Source organism: Littorina saxatilis, linkage group LG5, assembly GCF_037325665.1.
Source record: "Littorina saxatilis isolate snail1 linkage group LG5, US_GU_Lsax_2.0, whole genome shotgun sequence".
Lineage (NCBI taxonomy): Eukaryota > Metazoa > Mollusca > Gastropoda > Littorinimorpha > Littorinidae > Littorina > Littorina saxatilis.
In genome coordinates, this window is record NC_090249.1 from 13,667,740 (window position 1) to 13,692,535 (window position 24,796).

General features: G+C 43.3%; 1 protein-coding gene across 1 annotated transcript in view; it reads left to right on the forward strand.

Annotated features, from left to right (window-relative positions):
• LOC138966357 (multifunctional protein CAD-like) overlaps positions 1-24,796 on the forward strand; it is a 113,633-nt gene that overhangs the window by 67,393 nt on the left and 21,444 nt on the right. Inside the window, exons 30-41 of the mRNA XM_070338556.1 lie at positions 609-775; positions 1,578-1,742; positions 2,289-2,420; positions 2,881-3,082; positions 4,710-4,825; positions 12,468-12,683; positions 13,211-13,415; positions 14,865-14,894; positions 17,177-17,257; positions 18,063-18,092; positions 21,354-21,392; positions 23,354-23,380. Coding sequence (XP_070194657.1) covers positions 609-775; positions 1,578-1,742; positions 2,289-2,420; positions 2,881-3,082; positions 4,710-4,825; positions 12,468-12,683; positions 13,211-13,415; positions 14,865-14,894; positions 17,177-17,257; positions 18,063-18,092; positions 21,354-21,392; positions 23,354-23,380 — 1,410 coding nt within the window. The remainder of the gene's footprint in view (positions 1-608; positions 776-1,577; positions 1,743-2,288; positions 2,421-2,880; positions 3,083-4,709; positions 4,826-12,467; positions 12,684-13,210; positions 13,416-14,864; positions 14,895-17,176; positions 17,258-18,062; positions 18,093-21,353; positions 21,393-23,353; positions 23,381-24,796) is intronic.

Here is a 24,796-nt window from a genome sequence, read left to right on the forward strand (position 1 = left end):
GTATGATCCTGCATGCATAACAAGTCGCATTGTAGTTAAGCTTTTCTAGCTTTTGTCCCAAACATTATTTTGGAAGAACTGCTTCAAACGCTATTGTGCCATGTATGATAATAATAACTGGATATTTTTAAGTGCCCCACCCTATGGCTCTAGGCCCTTTACAGAATGCCGTGTGAGATGGAATTTTTTGGGCCAGTAGATCGCTGCCATTTCGGCGCATATTTACCTTTCAAGGGCCTATTATTCCAAGTCACACGGGTATTTGGCGGACATTTTTATCTTAAGCGAAAGACACAGACATGTTATCTTAAGCCTAAACAATTTTGCCAGGAAAGACCCTTTTGTCAATCATGGGATCTTTAACGTGCACACCCCAATGTAGTGTACATGATGTACAGTCAAACCTTTTTTTTAACGACCACCCAAGGGACCGACAAAAAATAGTCGATATAGACAGGTGGTCGCCTTGAAAAGGTGAATTATATTGAAGAAAAACTTGTCTGGGAACCGTGAAATGGTCGTTGTGGGCAGGTGGTTGCTTTTGAGAGGTGGTCGCAAGGGCAGGTTCGACAATATTTTCTCCATTTACAAAAATTATTGTTTCGCAGGTCTCATTGACGTTCATGTGCACGTGCGAGAGCCGGGCGCCACTCACAAAGAGGACTGGAGCTCATGCACCAAGGCGGCCCTGGCAGGGGGGATAACCATGATCCTGGCCATGCCCAACACAAACCCACCCACTGTCGACTCCGCCGCCCTGGCCGTCACACAGAAGGTATGTGTGTCAGCTTGTCATTGTGTGGTACATAGTGGTGTCGGTGGAGAACTGTTTTGTGTCAAAAAGTTGATATCCTCATTCCATTACCTGCAAACGATCAGAGCTGCCTGAAGGGCGCAATGGCTTGGTGGTAAGACGGCAGCCTCCAAAGCGGAAGGTCGTGTGTTCGAATCCCGGCTGCGCCTGGTGCGTTAAGGTGGAGATTTTTCCGATCTCCCAGGTCAACTTATGCGCAGACCTGCTAGTGCCTTATCCCCCTTCGTGTGTACACACAAGCACAAGACCAAGTGCGCACGGAAAAGATCCTGTAATCCATGTCAGAGTTCGGTGGGTTATAGAAACACAAAAATACCCAGCATGCTTCCTCCGAAAGCGGCGTATGGCTGCCTAAATGGCGGAGTAAAAACGGTCATACACGTAAAAACCCACTCCTGCAAAAACACGAGTGTATGTGGGAGTTTCAGCCCACGAACGGAGAAGAAGAATCAGAGCTGCCAACTTTTACGCTTTCAGCATAGCATGCTATGCTTTAAGAGCAAGCTAAAGATTGCTACGCTTAAACAAATAATCTCCAGCATACAACAGTTCTCTTTTTGGGGGGAGTGTGTGTCAGTACAGGCAGAGTAACTGTTTGAGATGCACTCAGTGAGACGGTGAACCTCACACAGGGCTATACCAAGTTATTGCCCTTATTCTGTTGCATTCTGTTGACAAATCTCCAGCATACAACAGTTCTCTCTTTTTTGGGAGTGTGTGTCAGTACAGCATTATAACATTTTGTCTCCATGATTGATTGCAGTGTGCGCGTCAAGGTGCTCACTGTGACTACGGCCTGTACCTTGGAGCCAGCAACACCAACTACACCACCCTGCCGCCCATCGCGTCGCAGTCCGTCGCCCTCAAGATGTACCTCAACGAGACCTTCACCACGCTCAAGATGGATGATATCTCTGTCTGGATGAAGGTATGTGTCTGGGGGATGGTACTAGTCTGTGTGTGTGTGTAAAAATCAAAAAAACAAATAAACTGCCCATGATTGTTTGTGTCTTCCCTGCAACCGGCAGAATATTTTGTCAAGATAAGTTTTGTCTAATTAGTGTTTGACTGTGCACTTAAAAGACCGCTGGGTCGATGTATCTGTGAACGTAACGTTTTGTTTTGTCAATAATTTAACTTTCAAACTACAAACCTTTCTTGTTTTTTGATTCTGTGTGTTTGTGTGTCTCTGTGAACCTGAGAAGCTTACAAGTTCAACATTTTTCAAAGTGTTTCTGTCTCTTGTTTGAACCAGAAAAGCTTGCTCAAGATATTTAAGCGTTCTAAAACTGTATTAAAAAATGTTGCACAGTACTGTCCTTTTCACAATTTTTGGTATAGTAAGTGAAGGTGGGGTTTTTTTTTTGTTTTTTGTCAAAGGTTTTGCAATTCTTTCGAAGGCAAAGACTGCTTGCTTGTCTAAAGTTGTACAGGATGCATATTATTTAAGCCCTGTTTATTGTTTTGTGTCCAGCATTTTGAGCACTGGCCACGTAACTTCCCCATCTGTGCCCACGCGGAGGGAGCCACCACTGCCGCCATTTTGCTGGTGGCCGACCTCTTCCAGCGTCCAGTCCACATCTGTCACGTGGCGCGCAAGTCTGAGGTCAGTGGTCTGCTTTATTGCAGGGTGGGATCAGACTGCTGTTTGCTGAGTGGTGTGGTTTTAGTGTGAATTTTCACTCATGCTGAACATAGTCTTGAAAAAAACCTGTTAAAGTAACATCACGTACTGAAAGAAGAGCAACCGTTTGAGATTCACTCAGTAGGATGGTGAACCAGCATTCTGGCAATTTTATAAGGATCCAAACAGGCAGTAGCCCTAGCAAAGTGTCTAAACCAAGGAAACATAAGAATAATCCTATTGAACTGGTGGTAAATCTAACAGCACATGCATTTGAGTGCTACATGGCAAGCAGTTGAACAGGACAGAAACAGGGGTATTTATAATTTGTGTTATTTTTTGTTTTTGAACAGTACTTCTGCATGCTGATTTCTGTGCTTAAGATAGCATAAAATTCTGAAGTAACAAAATTGTACATCCTGTGACATGTGGATGTGTACAGATTGTGGTGATTCGCTCAGCCAAGGAGCGAGGTATGCCGGTGACTTGCGAGGTGTCACCACACCACCTGTTCCTCACCGCGGATGACGCAGCGGCCTTAAAAGGCAAGCGCGGTGAGGTTCGCCCCTCTCTGGTGACCGCTGAAGACCAGCAGGCATTGTGGGATAACATGGACATCATCGACTGCTTTGCAACTGATCATGGTTAGTAGAATGGTGATGATGAGACTACAATGTAGAAACTATCAGAAGTGATCATGATGACTAGAATGTAAATGCTTTCAGAGGTGGAAAACTTAAAAGTGTGGATGGTGGTCGAATGTCCATAATGTGAAAGCTGTTGGTTGTTTTATTTTATTTTGATTTTGTTATTTTTTGAAAATTGCTTTTACAAAAAGTGAGAATAACAGCAAAGGTGTGTGTGTGTTATTCCTCTGCTTTCTCAAGATTAATCGGAGAGAGAATTTGCTTAAAGACATGCAATGCTTTTGGGCAAGAGAGGCTCAGTCACAGGAAAATGTTGCCATGAGAGATTCTTGAAGCTGTTCAGCGAGTGTAAAGCCAACCAGCTTAGTGCTTTCAAGGTTGTATATGTACAGTAAAACCTGAGTCTAGCGGACCCTTGTTGTAACGGCCACCTGCTACATACGGACAGTTTATCATGGCACGAACACGATTTCAACAATAACTAACCTTTAACGGGCGGACACCTGCCACTTACGGACGCGGACACGATTTTTCGGACCGTAGGAAGTGTAAACACTGTCACAAACGGACACAACGTACATAAAAACGCAACTTCGAAAACTCGACTGTTATGCAGTCAGTGCTCGGCAGCCGTAGCCGTAGCACAAATGGTTGTTGATTGGTTGTCCTGTCCCTTTTCTGACCAATCAGTGGCTTGTTTAGATGGAGACCCACTTTCGCTCACTCACTGTGAAACGTCGGAAAACGTAATATGAAGACCTGAACAACGTGGTATGGGAGTGGTACGGCAACCATTTATCATTTACCACTCCCCCCTTCTCCCCTCCTACTAATCTCTCTCTCGATCTCTCTCTCTCTTTGTAAGCAATCGTTCGAAAAAAACAATAGTTAACACAGCTAAATTTCTGTTCCATGCATTTATGCTGAGACTAGAAAAACTGAATGAAACAAGAGCTGACCCAATTTGGTCGAGACACACTGCGGAATGTCCCGTTGAATGACTGATGAAGAGTCAGCTATTTTTAGCTTTGTGACGTCCGACTTGCGTAAGTTTGAATGCACAGTGTGTGTAGGGAACGGGGTAGGTGGGGGGGGGGGAGATGTTGTTGTTGTTGTTTGCTACATGTATCATTTGTTTGCTCACATTTTCAGTGAGTCTCATGTTCAATCCAATAAATACATACTACAGGACTGACAAAAAGTGTCTTGTTCATTTTACGTGCTCTTTGTAAAATATTGCCCCGGCCCCTCCACCTGTGAAGAAGGGACACCTGTCTAATAGGGACACTATTACCATTCCCCAAGGGTGTCCGTTAGAGACAGGTTTTACTGTAACTCCAACCATCTGCCACACAATCTGTTTTTAGTTTCTTTAACAAGAGAACAATGAAAATGTACCCACAAGATGTAAACATGAACATTGACAAATATGAACCGGTTTTGACTAATGTCTTTAGTTTCTATGTTTGTAGACTGATGTATGTTTGTGTTGTCAGCACCCCACAGTGAGTGCAAAGACAACCAACTTAGTGCCTTCAAGGTTGTAGACATAACTCTCCTACCATCTGTCACGTGGTTCAGTTTCCAGGTTTTTTTTTAGCCTGCTGTATGTTTGTGTTTTCAGCGCCCCACAGTGTCGATGAGAAGGACAGAGAGAACCCCCCGCCTGGCTTCCCTGGACTGGAGACCATGCTGCCCCTCCTGCTGACCGCTGTGTCTGAGGGACGTCTCACTATTGAGGTCCGTTGCATTTAGTTGCCGCCTTGACTAGTCATTTCCAGTACATTACTGGTTAAAATCTAAAAAAAATTAAAACAGAATGCACAGTAAATCAGTGGCTGAAAGTGAAATGCATGTCATTAATAATAATAATAGTAAATGAGCATTTATATAGCGCAACATCATAACTTTACAATTATGCTCTTTGCGCTTGACACATTTAAAATTAAAACACAGTTATACAAGCATTTACATTTACATTCATAGTCAGCAACGCTTAATTAAAAGCATACACCAGCAAACATACATTACAAAAGATTCTTCCACTAACTAGGTAATAAAAACATGAATAAAATAGGTAGTGAAAACAAGGAAATACCAGCTGAATACCCTTAATCAAACAGAACATGTTATCAACAATACTGAAAACAGCCCTAGATGTTTATATATATTATCACATTATCACTAAAACAACAAATACACTACATGTAGCCTACTGATGGACTGAGAAAACAAAATCAGGGGTTGTATTTCTTGAAGAGGTGTGTTTTAAGTGCTCGTTTGAATGCTTGGAGTGACTGAGAGTGGCGGATGTGAAAGGGGAGAGAATTCCATTGTGTGGGTGCGCAGAAAGTAAAAGTGCGTTGTCCGTATGGTTTGGTTTTGGTGTGTGGAATGGTGAGGATGCGACTGTCAGAAGAAGCACGGAGTTGTCTTGCTGGAGAATAGACGGTGAGGAGTTCAGAGAAGTAAGCAGGAGACGAGCCAGAAAAGAAGTTAAAGCAGAGGGTGGACAGTTTGTAGTCAATGCGGGCTTGAATAGGTAACCAGTGCAGTGTGTGAAAAAGTGGTGTTGCGTGATCTCGTTTTCGTGCTTTCAGAATGAGGCGTGCTGCCGAGTTTTGGACTTTTTGTAGTTTATGCAGGAGGTACAGAGGACAGCTAGAGAGTTGCAGTAGTCAAGTTTAGAAAGAACAAAGGCACAGACAAGAGTGTTAGTTGTTTGAGAGGAGAGTGTGATTGATTTTGGCCAGTTGCATCCTTCATTGGGAAGCGTTCTGTCATCGAAGGGGCCTAACATTACAGATACTGTAATGTGGACTGGGTGGCCGAGTGGTAACGCACTTGCGCTCGGAAGCGAGACTGAGGTTGCGTGTTCGACCCTGGGTCAGGCCGCAATTTTCTCCCCCCTTTCCTAACCTAGGTGGTGGGTTCAAGTGCTAGTCTTTCGGATGAGACGAAAAACCGAGGTCCCTTCGTGTACACTACATTGGGGTGTGCACGTTAAAGATCCCACGATTGACAAAAGGGTCTTTCCTGGCAAAATTGTATAGACATAGATAAAAATGTCCACCAAATACCCGTTTGACTTGGAATAAAGGCCGTGAAAGGTGAATGCTCGCCTAATAGGCTGCTGAGCTTTACTGGCCGATGTGAATGCGTTATAATCGAAAATTTCTTAATAAATTTTCATTTAATTAATATACTTACCAACTCACATAGTAGCATTAACTTCAGTTTGATGCGTAAGACATTGAAGTACTAACCCTGGAAACAGGGGGAGGTAACCCCCAAATCAAAACAAAACCTTGACAACAAGGCCCTGGTAGTTACCTCCCCTCACCGGTAGCCCGCGCATGCGCGGCACATATCACCGGCAAACTCATTCCCAATGAAACACCACTTTCAACCATTAACAAAAAACCGATTGCGGGGTAGGATGGGAGGGCATTTACTATGTGAGTTGGTAAGTATATTAATTAAATGAAAATTTATTAAGAAATTTTCGATTAAATAACATATTCTTACTACAACTCACATAAATAGCAGATTGCTACATAAGGTGGCGGGAAACTCACCTAACATGATAAGAAACCAGCCTGCTTCAACCATAACTGGTAAGCAACTACTACCATTGCAGTGGGTACTAAAACACGCACAAAAGTAGTAAAGAAAGACGTCTTAACATGACGTCCAAACACCACTGAGGTGCCATACGAGAATTGTCTGGCAGCAGAACCACCGGAAAAAGGGTCCAAGCTCAGGCCCCATGAATTCTAGACAACGCAGAGGAAGAAAGAAAGCTCCCCCCCCATTTGACTGCCGCACTCATAAGCCTGTTAATGAGTGTAAAAGCCCCTCTAGTCAGGGCTGCCTAGCAATAATTTGTTTCTATCCGTCTAAACGCAAGAACCAAAAGGAGCCATACAAGACAAGTATGTCAAATACTCAAAATCTTGAGCGAGACCCAGAAGTATGTAAAACGCTACCCCCTTAAGGAGAAGTGAACACCGACAAAAAGGCGTCTGAGAGCCTTCCTATAAAGAAAGGCTAGCATGTCTCAAAATCTATGGCTCTTAAAAAAGAGCTTAAAAACAAAAAGAAATCCCCCGTTGGAATTAATTTTCAAAAGACAAAAGCTTGGGCGCAGGGCCCTTACCACGCAGGGCGTAGAAAGAGAAAAGTCTTGTCAAAACCTGACGACGTTCCTCCAGAATAATGAAAAATAGACTTCCTACGATAACAACAGTTCGTGGAAAGTCTTAACATCCTCCTGAACTGGAGAATGCTAAAGCTGAAGCCCAGAATCTAGAGCTTGCACTAATGCAGGTGCTGGAGGAAGGGCTGACTGCCCCCCCCCCCCTTTATTTGCACTCATAGAAAGTTAATGATTGCAAAAGAAAGCACCAAAAAAGATCAACTTAAATAAATAACCCCTTTTACGTAAAGCCTGTTGAGACCTAAGCTAGGTGAAAAGGCCTAAAATACACTGTCTTGGTCGTGACTGACGAAAAGAGAGAACAATCTCTTACAAACAGCTAGACCAGAAAGAAAGCTCTTAACTCAAAAGAGAGCCGTGCAAGATCGGAAGACAACCAGATAAGTCCTCCGAGGCGAGCGAGTAATAAAAAACGAACCTTTGCGTCTCCCCTAGAAGAGAACAAGGAGTTCCAAATGACCACAAGTGAAACACCCTCCACGGCGTGAAGCACTAAAAGAATATGGCTTGAGTAAACCACAGCACCACAGTCCAAGAGGAAACGCTAAATGTTCGCAATAATCCAGAGACAATAACTTGCCCCTTGTTCGAAGGATCGAGCAAGACAAATGTCGGAAAACATGTGACGTTACTAGACTCTCCCACAAAAGAGTCGAATGACTAAAAGCCGAAAACAAAGGCAACAATTTGCAGGTCGGCGAGAATGCAACCTCTCATCAAGAGATGAACCGAGATTGCTCATCTAAATCAAAGCGACCCTAATCGAAAACGGCAAAAGCCTAACTCAATTCTCACTAGCAAGAAGCTATGAAAATTAATCGACAAGAAAGGAAGCAAGCATAAAGTGGGAGCTTGCTGAAGTGCCGAACATGGAACATAATGTCGCTATGTTACACCCTGAGAGGGCGTGAAGCCCGCCAGGCCTAGGAGATGACGTCAGCTCGTGACCGATCTCCTTCCGAAAACAAGTGATACCCGAGAAAAAGATATCAAGCCCTCATCGATGAGAAAATCTCAAGAACGAGCATACGTGTTCCTGAAGTACCCAAACTACCAGAACACTCACCCTCTAATGAACCAAGTTGTGAACCCAACATGATCCAAACGGCTAGCCAAAAGTAGGCTAATGCTGGTGCATGACCTGCTTGAGTAACTACCCAAACAAAACCGAGCGAAAGACGCAGTAAACTTCCTGCGTTAAGAGTCCGAGTCTAGCAAAGACAAGCACTCATAACTTCGCGGGTCGTGGCAGAAAGCACCAATGAATGACTACGACTATGAACTGGACCGTCGCTACCCGTAGGTAAGACAAAGTCGCCGAAACCGGCCGTCATGTTGCCCCCAAACTGACTTCAGACACTTCTTGTCAAAACAGAGGAAGTCAAAAGAAAGTCCGAACAACCTCCTCAAGGGACAAAAACGATGAACGCTCAAAAACCGACAGCTGTCGTGAATGACCTTCTCATACTCGAAAGAAAGTCTGTAAACAGAATCTAACGTAATCAGAAAGCTGATCCGATTCGCAGTCATCCTGAGAGCAGCAGGAAAAGACCAGAAAGATCCTCCAGAATAAATTTCGCCGCCAATCAAGAACACCCTGAATATGGCCGAAAACCCAGAACGCGTCTGACCCGCTGAACGGCTAAAAGACAGCCGCGGGGACCTACGCAAGCCGTAATCATAGATGCCATTACGTACAAAACCTTACCATCCTAAACGGCCGCAGCAGAACAGGAAGTAAGATACATGGCATCACTGCTCCCAACAACCTGGACCCCAAAGGGTCGACATCAGAAGTTACGGACAGGCAAGAACAAAGTGCTACGATTACCTGGAACGTCAAAAAACGAACCAGAAATAGGCAAAATCCCTAGTACAAAACACCCGCAACACCTTGACAGCGTGGGCTGATGCTAAAGCGTACAGTCCTTCACTCCGAAACAGAAGTGAGAGACGGGATACCAAAACCACCAACAACCTGAAACCCAAAGGGTTGACATTGGAAGCGTACTTGGCAAAGAGTCCTTGTTCCCAGGACTATCGTTGGCCGAAGCCGTAAATGATTGTCCCCCAACACAGGAGTGACCTGAAGCGGGGAACTCGGAAGTGCAAAGAATCAAAAGAATGATTGGGCTTCCCGTCCAGCTTTGGTTACAAAGCATGATAGACAACGTGCGAGAACAATTGCTCGGAGAAGCCAGCCATAGCTGAACAGACTCCGACGCATCCCCATGAGCAGTGAACAGAGGAACGATGCTAACAGCACCGGAACTCAACACCTTAGCCATCACATAGGCTACAGAGGGCGACTCCCGAAACCGGAAGTGAACGCTAGTCTCATTGTCACCCAGGAAATCGCCAAATGCGAAAAGTGGTGCCGCTAAACGAGAGACGAAGTTGCCACCCCTTCTGCAAAGTATCAAGAGGTAACCTCAGCGGCGGCATACAGCGCGCGCAAGAACCTCCTCAACTCGAAAGTTGTGTTCCGCCTCGGAAGAGTCATCACAATCCTCGTCAACATCCACATCATCAACAAAGATGTCCGATGAAGCCCGATCATGACCGGAACCATCAATACCCGGCAACGGAACTGATGAACTCGCCGTACCGGAACCCTGTGTAACCACACCAAGGAGGACCGGCAAAGCCGAGCTGCTACCATTGCCCGGAACCAGTGACCGGAACCAGAGGTAGTTGGCAATCCGGAAGGGAAGGCGGCCGGAAACACACCTGTGCTTGCCCGAAAGCTGACCCATCCTGTACCCCACCGTACGCAACCGCCTGAGCGGAAGCGTAGGCAGGAAACGGATTGCCGTTACCACCAACGACCGGAACCCCCGTAGGCTGCGAACCGGAAGTCGATGGTAACAATGCGGAAGTGCCACGACCCCTCGAAAGGAATCCTGTGGCCGGAAATCCCTTTGCCTAAGCAGTAGAACCCATGTACGAGGAGCCAGACGTATCTGCACCAGCGCCATGGGTGGGACACCGTCGAGACAAACAACACGCTCGCGTGATGAGTGCCCCCAACTTCCAAAATCCTACCCCGGAACCGGCGGACCGGAACCAGCAGTAGCTGGCAATCCGGAAGGGAAGGCGACCGGAACACACCTGTGCTTTACCCGGAAGCTGACCCAACCTGTCCCCCACCGTCCGCAACCGCCTGAGCGGAAGCGTAGGCAGGAAACGGATTGCCGTTACCACCAACGACCGGAACCCCCGTAGGCTGTGAACCGGAAGTCGATGGTAACAGTGTGAAAGTGCCACGACCCCTCGAAAGGAATCCTGTGGCCGGAAATCCCTTTGCCTAAGCAGTAGAACCCATGTACGAGGAGCCAAGACGTATCTGCACCAACGCACATGGGTGGGACACCGTCGAGACAAACAACACGCTCGTGTGATGAGTGCCCCCAACTTTCACGTATACGTACCTCGTCGGCAGAAACCAACGTATGAGGGAAAGCCACATCAACAGAGAACACGGCAGCTGACTGCGTAAACCCAGCCAGTGACAGCAGAGTCGCCGACACCAGGCGGAACGCCGCGAAGACGGCACACCAAACCTTCCCTGACCTACTGACCAAAGCAAAGTAGGCAATAACACAACAAGAGGGTCGAACGACCCATAACGATTCTATGCTAACCTGGTCGCAAAAAACTCGACCAGATAAACGCCATAAAGAGTGTAATAAAATTAGCCAGCTAAAGATGATCCATACGGAAATCACACCGGCTAAAGCAAAGAAAAGACGGACTGCTCGACAGGTAACAAAGTCCCTGCCCTGCACGTCGCAACTCAAGTCCGCCAAAATGACGACTAGAACTCCGTGACGACGGAGACAAGTAGTACGCGCAAAGTCGGTACAGGTAAAGACAAAAATAATCTGTAAAAGATAAGTCATAAAACCTAAGCTTACAAGACAGAACGAACTGCCCAGCAGGTAACAATGTCACCTGTCCGACAGAACTATCGCTAAAGACCGCCATGTTGAAACTACAACTCCGTGAACGGAGAACAAGCTTTAACATAATCACGAACAAAGGCGGCGCAAGCTCAACCAAGCCTGTAAGGAGTAAGTCACTAGACTTAAACTAAACAAAAGAACGCACTGCTCAGCAGGGAAACGAAAGTCGCCTGCCTGGCAGCACTACCGTAATAGTCGCCGTGTTAAAAGTACAACTCTGTAAGACGGAGCACGAAGTACAACACCATTACGAAAAAAAAAGCAAATGGCGGCACAAGCTATAACAGGAAAACGTACAGATAAGTCACTAGACTAAGCTTGAACAACAAAATAACTGCTCGGCGGGAAAACGAAAGTCACCTGCCTGGCAGCACAACAGTAAAGTCCGTGTAAACAGTACGACTCCGTAAGACGGAGCACAAAGCACAACGCCATTTACCAACAAATGCAAATGGCGGCACAAGCTATAACAAGAAAACGTTACAGAAAAGTCACTAGACTAGGCTTGAACAACAAAATAACTGCTCAGCGGGAGAGACAAAAAATGTCTGTGAGCAACAGCTCTCTCCCGCCCAAGTGAAAACCAAAACAAACTCCGTGAAAACGGAGAAAGACATTTTCACAAGTGAACAGTTACAATAAACAAACGTTGTAAACAAGAAAGATCTCACCAACAGCTTAGCAAGATGAACCAGGGTCAAAAGGTCGTCCTCACAGGAGACCCAAGGCTGAAAAGCATAGCAAGTACCAACACGTCTGTACAGCACGGTGTTGAAGAAGGGAATGAGTTTGCCGGTGATATGTGCCGCGCATGCGCGGGCTACCGGTGAGGGGAGGTAACTACCAGGGCCTTGTTGTCAAGGTTTTGTTTTGATTTGGGGGTTACCTCCCCCTGTTTCCAGGGTTAGTACTTCAATGTCTTACGCATCAAACTGAAGTTAATGCTACTATGTGAGTTGTAGTAAGAATATGTTATTTAATTATATTGTGTGTAAAAAATGTCTGTTTGTCTGTCTGTCTGTAAAAAATTCCATTTCAAACGGCAGAAATTAATATGTAAGCGCCTGGGGCTATATCTAGATTAGGCGCATAAAAATGATCACAATAATAATAATAATAATACTACTGTAATCGTCAATGAATTTTTCATAGTTGTCACATTATTCATTACACTAAACTTGGCTCCTATTTCTCTCAGGACATCACAGCTCGCCTGCACACCAATCCACGGAAGATCTTTAACCTGCCTGAGCAGCCTGACACCTACGTGGAGCTGGACATCGAGACTCGCTGGACCATCCCGGAGGCCATGACCTTCAGCAAGTCCAAGTGGACGCCCTTCGCCGGACGGCAGGTGTGCGGTACTGTGCGTCGTGTCACACTCCGAGGAGAGCTGGCCTACATTGATGGAGAGGTGAGAACTTGCAGTGTTTGGTTGAGGTTGGTTTGTGTGTGTGTGGTCGTGCGTGCGTGTGTGTGTGTGCACCTGTGTGCGTGCATGCATACCTGCGTGCTGATTGCAAGGGTGTCACGGTGGTAAGTACATTTTGATGCGCCATTATGACTCACTGAAGGGAATTTTTATGGGTCATTTGTGTATGTGGTGTGTGTGATCAAGTGTGTTGTTTGGATGGTTGCGCTCAGTGTTCTTGTGTTGCTACAGTAATGAAATCTCTGAATGTTTCAAGAGATGAAGCGGTACACCATATTTAATTTCTAACCTTTTCCTCTTGTAATGTTAAAAAAAAACTCTTGAGGAAGAGAGGCTGAAAACAGTCATCAGAGCTACTACTCACAGTATTGAATTACATGAAAACTTCAAATCTAAAGTCCTGAATGTTTGAATTGTAACATTGTCTGCAGAAGGTAAGCATTTGTTTACCCCACACACTTCAAATTGAGATGCACTGTTTTTCAACTCACTGAGCTCACCTTCCACAGGTAACAGTGCCTCCAGGCTACGGGACGGATGTTCGCTCGTTGCCCCTCCCCCCAGTGCTGCCTCCTCCATCCCCCACCACGGAGCCGCTGACGATTCACATTCCATCTGGCGTGGTGTCACAAGGTCCGTCAGAACCCACCAGCCCGCGCAAAACCATACCTGGAAAACCTCTGTCTGACAGACAAGTTCCACTGAGGACTCTCTGTGAGTTTTTTGTGTGTGTGTTGGTTTTGTTTGCCTTTTTTTTATGGCGGTGTATGGGTAAAGGTGAGAAATGATGGGGGGAGGGGCAAAAAGAATGGGATTGTGTGTCTGTGTTTATGTGTGTCAACGGAGTACAGAGTGAGTTGTTTTTGATTGTTCCTTTTTGACTCACATGCGAAGCAAAAGTGAGTCTATGTACTCACCCGAGTCGTCCGTCCTATAGGGCAAAGTAAGCCCCATCTTTTGATACCAGTTTGGTTTACCTTGCTTCAAGGTCAAGGTCACAGGAGCTCTACAAAGTTGGATTGTATACATATTTTGAAGTGACCTTGACCCTGAACTATGGAAGATAACTGTTTCAAACTTAAAAATTATGTGGGGCACATGTTATGCTTTCATCATGAGACACATTTGGTCACATATGATCAAGGTCAAGGTCACTTTGACCCTTATGAAATGTGACCAAAATAAGGTAGTGAACCACTAAAAGTGACCATATCTCATGGTAGAAAGAGCCAATAAGCACCATTGTACTTCCTATGTCTTGAATTAACAGCTTTGTGTTGTATGACCTTGGATGACCTTGACCTTGGGTCAAGGTCACATGTATTTTGGTAGGAAAAATGTGTAAAGCATGTGAGTCGTATGGGCTTTGCCCTTCTTGTTTTTTTTGGGCTTGTTTATGGGGAAAGGACGGTTAGAAAGCTGGGCCGAGGCGCTATGAGGATGGGATTGTGTGTCTGTATGTGTCTGTGTTCATGTGTGTCAACTGAGCACTGAGTGAGTTTGTTTTTCTTTTTTGGGGTGGTGTATGGGGAAAGGACGGTGAGAAAGCTTGGCTGAGGCGCTATGAGGATGGGATTGTGTGTCTGTATGTGTCTGTGTTCATGTGTGTCAACTGAGCACTGAGTGAGTTTGTTTTTCTTTTTTGGGGTGGTGTATGGGGAAAGGACGGTGAGAAAGCTTGGCTGAGGCGCTATGAGGATGGGATTGTGTGTCTGTATGTGTCTGTGTTCATGTGTGTCAACTGAGCACTGAGTGAGTTTGTTTTTCTTTTTTCTTTTTTGGGGTGGTGTATGGGGAAAGGACGGTGAGAAAGCTTGGCCGAGGCGCTATGAGGATGGGATTGTGTGTCTGTATGTGTCTGTGTTCATGTGTGTCAACTGAGGACTCTTGAGTGAGGTTTTTTGGTGTTTTTTTCTCCTTTTTTTTAAGGGTTGGTGTATGGGAAGAAGATGGTGGGAAACATCTGGGGGGAGGGGTTATGAAGATGGCTTTGTGTGTATGTGATGAGAGAGAAAGGTAGACATGTTTTGGCGTATTTATAAAAAAATACTGGTGTCCATTCCATATCTGTGTACCTTTGCCATTACGTAACCCGTGCAAGTGTTGGCTGTTGTGATTGTTCATTGTTGTAATTAGCAGACTAATTGACTCCTTGGTTTTCAGATGATTCGCGGGAAATCCCACGGTATATAGGTATAACTGCTGTACACTATTTTTTCTTATATCTACCATTTTAATACAATCTGTGTGACAATACAATCTGTGTGAGAAAGCATGTGTTCTAATATGTGTTCTGCAACTGTTGTACAGACTCACATACTTGCATAGCAATTTGTAGCTAACTGACACATAGTAGAATACTTCCTGCCTGATAGCCACACCTCTGTCTTAGCTAACGCTTCTCTTGTTTTACAATTTTGATTTCAGCTTCTGTAGTGTTTTAAAAAATCATTTTTATTCATCTTTCTTTGCAAGAGTGTCTTGTCACGGGACTGTAAATTTCCACCAAATAGAGAGTGAAGAAGAGATTAGAAAAAAACAAGTCGCGTAAGGCGAAAATACAATATTTAGTCAAGTAGCTGCCCTTTTTCAGCAAGACCGTATACTCGTAGCATCGTCAGTCCACCGCTCATGGCAAAGGCAGTGAAATTGACAAGAAGAGCGGGGTAGTAGTTGCGCTAAGAAGGATAGCACGCTTTTCTGTACCTCTCTTTGTTTTAACTTTCTGAGCGTGTTTTTAATCCAAACATATCATATCTATATGTTTTTGGAATCAGGAACCGACAAGGAATAAGATGAAAGTGTTTTTAAATTGATTTGGACAATTTAATTTTGATAATAATTTTTATATATTTAATTTTCAGAGCTTGTTTTTAATCCGAATATAACATATTTATATGTTTTTGGAATCAGCAAATGATGGAGAATAAGATAAACGTAAATTGGGATCGTTTTATAAATTTTTAATTTTTTTTACACTTTTCCGATTTTTAATGACCAAAGTCATTAATTAATTTTTAAGCCACCAAGCTGAAATGCAATACCGAACCCCGGGCTTCGTCGAAGATTACTTGACCAAAATTTCAACCAATTTGGTTGAAAAATGAGGACGTGACAGTGCCGCCTCAACTTTCACGAAAAGCCGGATATGACGTCATCAAAGACATTTATCAAAAAAATGAAAAAAACGTTCGGGGATTTCATACCCAGGAACTCTCATGTCAAATTTCATAAAGATCGGTCCAGTAGTTTAGTCTGAATCGCTCTACACACACACACACACACACACACACACGCACGCACGCACGCACATACACCACGACCCTCGTTTCGATTCCCCCTCGATGTTAAAATATTTAGTCAAAACTTGACTAAATATAACAACGTAAGAAAGGATACATCCACAGAAAAAAAGTTGAAAGAGAAGCTTAGGCTTTACAAACTGCAGGCAGTACGTGTTAATGAACGCCACAGAATACATACAATTTTGTTGAAGTTACGAAGATGAATGCAGTTAACTTAAAGGTCAATCCTTTCTGGTGTAAGTTATCGTGTTCACCACCGCAGATCTGTCTAGGGCTTTCTTTAAGAGCATCCTTCAAATAAACCCGAGTACCAACAATCCACAGTCTAGCTGCTTTCTGTATAGAGTGGCAATTTGTGTTGTATGTATTTCAGACCTGGGAACCCATACAATTTCGCCGTATTTAGTACGCTTGATACCCCCCGCGGGTTAGGGGGAAGAATTTACCCGATGCTCCCCAGCATGTCGTAAGAGGCGACTAACGGATTCTGTTTCTCCTTTTACCCTTGTTAAGTCTTTCTTGTATAGAATATAGTCAATGTTTGTAAAGATTTTAGTCAAGCAGTATGTAAGAAATGTTAAGTCCTTTGTACTGGAAACTTGCATTCTCCCTGTACGGTCATATATTGTACTACGTTGCAAGCCCCTGGAGCAATTTTTTGATTAGTGCTTTTGTGAACAAGAAACAATTAACAAGTGGCTCTATCCCATCTCCCCCCTTTCCCCGTCGCGATATAACCTTGAACGGTTGAAAACGACGTTAAACACCAAATAAAGAAAGAAAGAAAGTACGCTTGATTGTCGAGAATACGATCAGTACGGTCAGTCAAAAAAAAAATGACCAAGAAAAATTCCCAGACTAGTTTTCTTTACAAGCGCATCCCAATACCAATCCAGTATTTTGACGCATGATTACAATTTTTGTCAGTAAACATTGAAAGAAGCATTTGTTTTAAATGTATTAGTAAACTAAATTAACGATGCGACAGACGCGTGTGAAACATGTTTGAATCATGGATGTTCAAATGCTGTGTGGAGTACGCTCATTTTTCTGAAAATACACCAAGTTTGCTTGAGAATACTCAAAACGGGGGTTCCCAGGTCTGGTATTTTGTAAGTGACACCTATGTCACCTATATTATTCACATTCCATCTGGTGTGGTTTCGCAAGGTCCATCGGAACCCACCAGCCCACGCAAAGTCATACCTGGAAAACCTCTGTCAGACAGACAAGTTCCACTGAGGACTCTCTGTGAGTTTTGTTTTGTTTTTTTGCTTTTTTTAGAGTGGTGTATGGGGAAAGGGCGTTGAGAAACCCTGGGCAGAGTAATCAGTTACTATGAAGATGGGACTTGTGTGTCTGTGTGTATGTGTCTGTGTGTTCATGTGTGTCCTCTGAGGACTTTTTTATGGCGGTGTATGGTGAAGTACGCTGAGTAGAGGGGCTATCAAAATGGGATTGTGTATGTATGTATGTGTGTCCTCTGAGTGAGTTTTTTGTGTGGTTTTGTTTGCTTTTTTTATGGTGGTGTATGGTAAAAGGATGGTGGGACACGCTGGGTAGAGGGGCTTTCAAAATAGGATTGTGTGTCTGTATGTATGTATGTGTCTGTGTGTTCATGTCTGTCCACTGAGGACTGTGAGTGGGTTTTTGTGTGTGGGGGGGTGGTGCATGGGGAGAAGATGGGGAGAGGGGGTATGAAGATGGGTTTGTGTGTATGTGGTGAGCGAGAAAGATAGTCATGTTTTGATATGTTTATCAAAAATACTGGTGTCGTTGAAGTCCTTTCCATATCTCTGTTCCTTTGCCATTACGTAACCAGTGCAAATTTAGGCTGTTGTGATTGTTCATTTGTTTCTTCGTTTGTTCCAAGGAGGGAATACCACAGACAGAAATGCATTGTCAACTTTTCAGTATTTTATTTGTCAATTTGATAGTATGTCGGTCCATCTGTATTGATGCACATGTGTATGTTGATTTTTTTTCTGTGAGAGTAATGGAAACTTCTAGAGCTCATTGTTGTAAATAGCAGACTAATGGACTGCTTGGTTTTCAGATGATTTGCGGGAAATCTCACGGTATATAGGTATAACTGCTGTACACTATTTTTTTCTGACATCTACCGTTTTACCCATAATACAATCTGTGTGAGAAAGCATGTGTGCTAATATGTGTCCTGAAACTGTTGTGTAGACTCAAATCCTTGCATAGCCATTTGTAGGTAACTGACACATAGTTGAATACTTCCTGGCTGATAGCGAAACCTCGTCCTAGATAACGCTTTTCTTGTTTTAAACTTTTGGTTTGAGCTTCTGTAGAAGAACCCACGCCTGCACTTTTCAGTTTTGTTTAAATTTTGTTTTATTTTGGACTCAGCAAATATGAACGCCACAGAATATGTTAAGTTTCAGCAGAACATTATGAAGGTGAATGCAGTAAACTTAAAGGTCAATCCCTTCTCATGTCAACAATCATGCTCACCACCACAGATCTGTTGAGGTTTTTACGTGACAAGAGCAATTCTTTCAAATAAATTGAGTGCCCAAACTCAACAGCCCGGCTGGTTTCTGTAGTAAGTGGACATTTTCATTGAATTTGTTTTGTAAGTAACTCCTATGTAGATCTGCTAAGCTGATTCAGACAAAATCCCACTGCACAGTTTTAACAACCAGTAGATTGATTTTTAGTATGTGTCTCGTTTCATATGAGAGCTTGGCAGATGTGTGGCGGTGATGATGATTGTGTACATGAGAAGGAAGGTAGTTTTAAACTCTTCGTGTCCTGTACTGAGACTACGTGTAATCAGTCTGTCTTAATCTATTTCTTTCTACCTTCCTTTTTACATTTAGTCAAGTTTTGACTTGACTAAATGTTTTAACGTAGAGGGGGGAATCGAGACGAGGGTCGTGGTGTATGTGCGTGTGTGTGTGTGTGTGTGTGTGTCTGTCTGTGTGTGTGTGTAGAGCGATTCAGACTAAACTACTGGACCGATCTTTATGAAATTTGACATGAGAGTTCCTGGGTATGAAATCCCCGAACGTTTTTTTCATTTTTTGGATTAATGTCTTTGATGACGTCATATCCGGCTTTTCGTGAAAGTTGAGGCGGCACTGTCACGCTCTCATTTTTCAACCAAACTGGTTGAAATTTTGGTCAAGTAGTCTTCGACGAAGCCCGGACTTCGGTATTGCATTTCAGCTTGATGGCTTAAAAATTAGTTAATGACTTTTGGTCATTATAAATCTGAAAATTTAAAAAAAAAAATATTTTTTTCTAAAACGATCCAAATTTACGTTCATCTTATTCTCCATCATTTGCTGATTCCAAAAACATATAAATATGTTATATTCGGATTAAAAACAAGCTCTGAAAATTAAATATATAAAAATTATTATCAAAATTAAATTTTTGAAATCAATTTAAAAACACTTTCATCTTATTCCTTGTCGGTTCCTGATTCCAAAAACATATAGATATGATATGTTTGGATTAAAAACACGCTCAGAAAGTTAAAACAAAGAGAGGTACAGAAAAGCGTGCTATCCTTCTCAGCGCAAGTACTACCCCGCTCTTCCTGTCAATTTCACTGCCTTTGCCGTGCGCGGTGGACTGACGATGCTACGAGTATACGGTCTTGCTGCGTTGCATTGCGTTTAGTTTCATTCTGTGAGTTCGACAGCTACTTGACTAAATGTTGTATTTTCGCCTTACGCGACTTGTTTTTTTTGTTTGTTATCCACTTCAGTTTGCACATACTGTTTGGTAGTTTATGACATTTTAGTAACGTGCACGCTAAAAATGGAGACAGTAATTATCCAGTGTACCTATATATGCATGGATGAGATTTCATGTTTTGCAGCATATTGTTGCCAAACACGAACGTTTATGAACAGTGACATGTCGAACAGAAACATGCAACTTTAATTCTAGTCTTCGTTGATTGATTGATAGTGCATTTTAGGGTCTTTGTGTATGTATGTGTTGGACTTGTCTTCCTTGTGGTTGTTTATTATATGCATCTTTATAAAAAATTTTAAAAAAAGGTTTTACAAGAGGAGCGAATATTCAGATGACTCTTCCATCGTATGTCCACTCTTGATGAGAATAAAATTCAAAAGTGTGCATTGAAAATCCACTTCAGCTTTAAAGCGCCAGTGACCTCCAGTGGTCTAGCTAGCTGCTGTTGGGCCTTTGATTCAGGAGACAGCCTCAGCTTTTCTACGTCAGGGTCAGTGCACAATTTAACTGTGAACTTGAAATGTAGACTGAATGAGTCAAAATTAATTGTTGCACTTGTGAAATTCTCTGAAAGCTTTTAACATGCAGTGCTTTTTTTGCTCGTTTTCCATGTTGGGAAAAGAGTAAAACTAACAGGTTTGAGCATAGCATTAACAACTGCCTGTGCTTCTTAGCTTTTTGTGCTACTTTCCCGATGCTTGCTGTGGGTGATACAGACCTGTGCACATCTACGGTTTCTCCGTAATTTCTCCGATTTTTATATGCAGAATACGGTGCTACGGATTTGTAATTAAAATTCCGAAATTCCGATGTTTAAAAAAAAAATTTTAAAAAATAAAAATCTGTTTTAAAATGTTTTGACCAAATATTTGGCCGTTGCGCTGAAAAGACGTTTTCCGATTTACCGGAAGCGCGCGTGTTCTCAGCATTGAGTCTTTGTTCTTAGACTTACCGGTAGTTCGTCCAGCGTCTGCGTGGCAACTTGTGATTAAAGTGAAACATGAAAAAGAGTGCGAGATTCAGATAGTGAAGAGACCGCATCACGGTGGCCTAGTGGTAAGGCGTCCGCCCAGCCGTGAGCGGGAGGTCGTGGGTTCGAACCCCGGCCGGGTCATACCTAAGACTTTAAAATTGGCAATCTAGTGGCTGCTCTGCCTGGCGTCTGGCATTATGGGTTTAGTGCTAGGACTGGTTGGTCCGGTGTCAGAATAATGTGACTGTGTGAGACATGAAGCCTGTGCTGCGACTTCTGTCTTGTGTGTGGCGCACGTTAAATGTCAAAGCAGCACCGCCCTGATATAACCCTTCGTGGTGGACTGGGCGTTAAGCAAACAAACAAAAGATAGTGAAGAGGAGAAACCAGCTCTGTCACCAAAGAAGAAGAAAACGGCACAACAGTGCTGGAAGTCCAGTTATTCTCAAGACACCTGGAGATCGTAAAATCCAGTTTGTGTGCTTTGTGAGCAGCAGAATTTGTCTTGAACTGTCGTTACAGCTTACTACTGAAACATTTTAAAAAAACTACTGAAATTTGGTTTGTGTACTACTGATGAGCGTTTTGAGTGTGCACAGGTCTGGTGATACATGTACTTTGATATTGTTTGGACAGTGACTGAGGCTACTGATGCTCTGCACAAGGATACCAGAGGTAAGCTGCGTTCATTACCTTTTAGTGTGTGTATATCGGTCTGTTTGTCTGTCTGTGTGTGTAGTACCACACAGACTGTGTGCGTGCGTGTTTGTGAGAGAGTGTATGTGTGTGTGCACAGTATTTTTTATTAGTGTTCTCTTAATGTGTGATCAGTCTGTGGTATTCATTCTGTGGTCTCCCAGTGTCGTGATGCAACAGATCAAGTCTTGTGAGTAACAAGGACATTTATGGGAAATCGGAATTCCTCTGCTGTAACCTCATGAATATTAATGAGTAGCACATGGACCAATCGCTGGGTAATACCAGAGCTTGTTCCAGCCAGCTTAGCGTGGATGATTTCCCGTTGACCTCGTTCGGCCACTCTCTTCTTTGTCTACCCAAAAGCTTTATGGACTCTCTAGATTTTATGTTAATTGTGTGACCTGTGTCCACTGATTTCACATAAATGGGGCATTATTAACCTGGGGAGGATATAAAGAACCATTAATTGAAATGATAGTACTTTTTATTAAAAGCACTTATTAAGTACCAGAGTTTAAAAAAAAAGAAGCACTTATTAATCACCAGTGTTAAAAAAAAGGGAAAAAGCACTTATTAATTTTATTTTATTTTATTTATTTTATTAGTGAGTATTTCTACGCACATACCCTCCACAATATATCACGCATTCACATCGGCCAGTAAATCTCAAGCGTGTTAGGCGAGTATATACTTTTCACGGCCTATTATTCCAAGTCACACGGGTATTTGGTGGACATTTTTTTTATATATGTCTATACAATTTTGCCAGGAAAGACCCTTTTGTCAATCGTGGGATCTTTAACGTGCACACCCCAATGTAGTGTACACGAGACCTCGGTTTTTCGTCTCATCCGAAAGACTAGCACTTGAACCCACCACCTAGGTTAGGAAAGGGGGGAGAAAATAGCGGCCTGACGAGAACAAAGCATTTCCTTGAGAATCATTGAGGGCATCTTTTGAGCATGCTCATTTTTGGAAGTTGTCCACTACCATGTATGCAGCAATAGCTGTTGAACAGGCAGAAGTGCATCAATTTGTCAGTAAATATCTGAACATCTTTTTTTTAAAGAAAATTAAGTTCAAGTCAGTGTTTATTTACACACAAGGATGCTACCAGTGTTGTTCTCACGCCTCCGTCTTCGGTCGTTTTCACAAAGGTTTTTGATCTGACTCATTGGTCTGACCCTTGGTTGGTCGACCCTCCAATAGTTTTGACATGTAGGAGGTTTTTTGACAGAATAGTGTATATCAGACCTGGGAACCCATACGATTTCGCCGTATAATGTACGCATGATTGTCTAGAATACGGTCAGTACACTCAGTTGAAAAATAATACGACAAAAAAAATTCCTACACTACTTTTCTTCAAAAGCATATCCCAAACCCCATCCACTATTTTGACACATGATTACAGTTTTTGTGAGTCAACATTGACAGAAACATTTGTTTTAAATGTATTACATTGTAGTAAACTTAGTTAACGGTGCGACTGACACGTATGAAGCATGTTTGAATCATAGATGTTCAAATGATGTGCGGAGTACGCTAATTTGTCTGAAAATACACCAAGTTTGTTTGAGAATACTCCAAGTGCAAAACAGGGGTTCCTAGGTCTGGTATTTATAGCCAGGACATTTGGACCTATACATATTTTCAATCTAGGTCCAGCTGTCTTCCGAGAATGGGAACAACACTGCGCTAAACGCTTGCATAAACAATGCAACTGCCCAGGTCTGGCTGTCTGTTTGGTTGGTTGGACATGCGGTTGATTTGTTTAGTCGGGTGGTTGATTTTAATGGTGTGAGGATGAGGGTGGGTTTATTATTTGCCTTGTGGGTGTGGAGAGGAGCTAGGGTGTGTACATTTGTGTATGCTATCATCTGTATAGTGTTGAGTCTGTGATCCTTGTACATGTTGATTGTGTTTGTCATTTTCAGATGTCCTTTTAAGTGACCGACGATTTAGTATGACTGTGTTTTTTTCATTTCACTGTCTTTCTGTGTGCGTTTCTCTCTACCCATTTTACCTTTGCTTGGATTTTGCCAGACTTGCCTTTTTGTCTTTTTTTGTACAAAAGAAAAGAGGAAGCATTCTTTTCAGCTTCACTGGATAAACAAATTGCTTGCGCTAAATTTATTTTACTGTTTGCCTCTCTTTTTTTTTTGCAAAACTGTCCTTGATTGAAATTTTTAGTGAGTGTAAATGTTGTTAGCGTAGCTGTGCTGTTGAGGCAATCCAGATACTTAAACTGTAGCCACATTTTGGGGGACATTTTCAAGATACTCTTCTTCTTGTGTGCACTTAAAACCCAGGAGTTAAAGATAGTATAGTGAATGCGTTATTTCAAGGTATTCCTGGTGTGTGGTCACATAATTACAACCCCAGACCTGAACTGTATAGCTCTTGGGGCTTCTTCTTCTTCTGCGTTCGTGGGCTGAAACTCCCACGTACACTCGTGTTTTTTGCACGAGTGGAATTTTACGTGTATGAATGTTTTTTACCCCGCCATTTAGGCAGCCATACGCCGTTTTCGGAGGAAGCATGCTGGGTATGTTCGTGTTTCTATAACCCACCGAACTCTGACATGGATTACAGGATCTTTTTCGTGCGCACTTGGTCTTGTGCTTGCGTGTACATACGGGGGTGTTCGGACACCGAGGAGAGTCTGCACACAAAGTTGACTCTGAGAAATAAATCTCTCGCCGAACGTGGGGACGAACTCACGCTGACAGCGGCCAACTGGATACAAATCCAGCGCGCTACCGACTGAGCTACATCCCCGCCCTCGCTCTTGGGGCGATTTTAGACAGTTTTTTTGGTTAGATATTATCCCTTTAACATGTGATAAAGACCATCCATTCACATGGACACATACCCACAGTCAAAGGCCTTGCTTTTTTCTGTAAAGATTAGGCAGGGCCGTAGCAGCCCTACCGGCCACTCCGGCCATGGCCGGACCAGTTTTTTGTTAAAAAAAGATAAAAAAAATCGTCTTCATAAGCTTCAGCGCTGTGTTAGGAGGAAGGAGGGGTCGTGACTTAGATCGCACAATGACAGTGTTAAGCGAGAAATTGTCACTAATTGACATTCACAAGTGAAGACTATAGATCTAAATCTAAAGTAAAACTAAAAGGCAAACTGCGTATGCACCGACTGAGACGCATTACTGATCCACTGAGCCATCGCGTTTTGCACTGAAGAGACATCTGAGTTATCTACCTTAGTTCACGTTTTTCGTTTCCCGGGAAAAGTACCTTTTTGACTCACATGCGAAGCAAAAGTGAGTCTATGTACTCACCCGAGTCGTCCGTCCGTCCGGCCAGCCGGCCGTCCGGAAAACTTTAACGTTGGATATTTCTTGGATACTATTCAGTCTATCA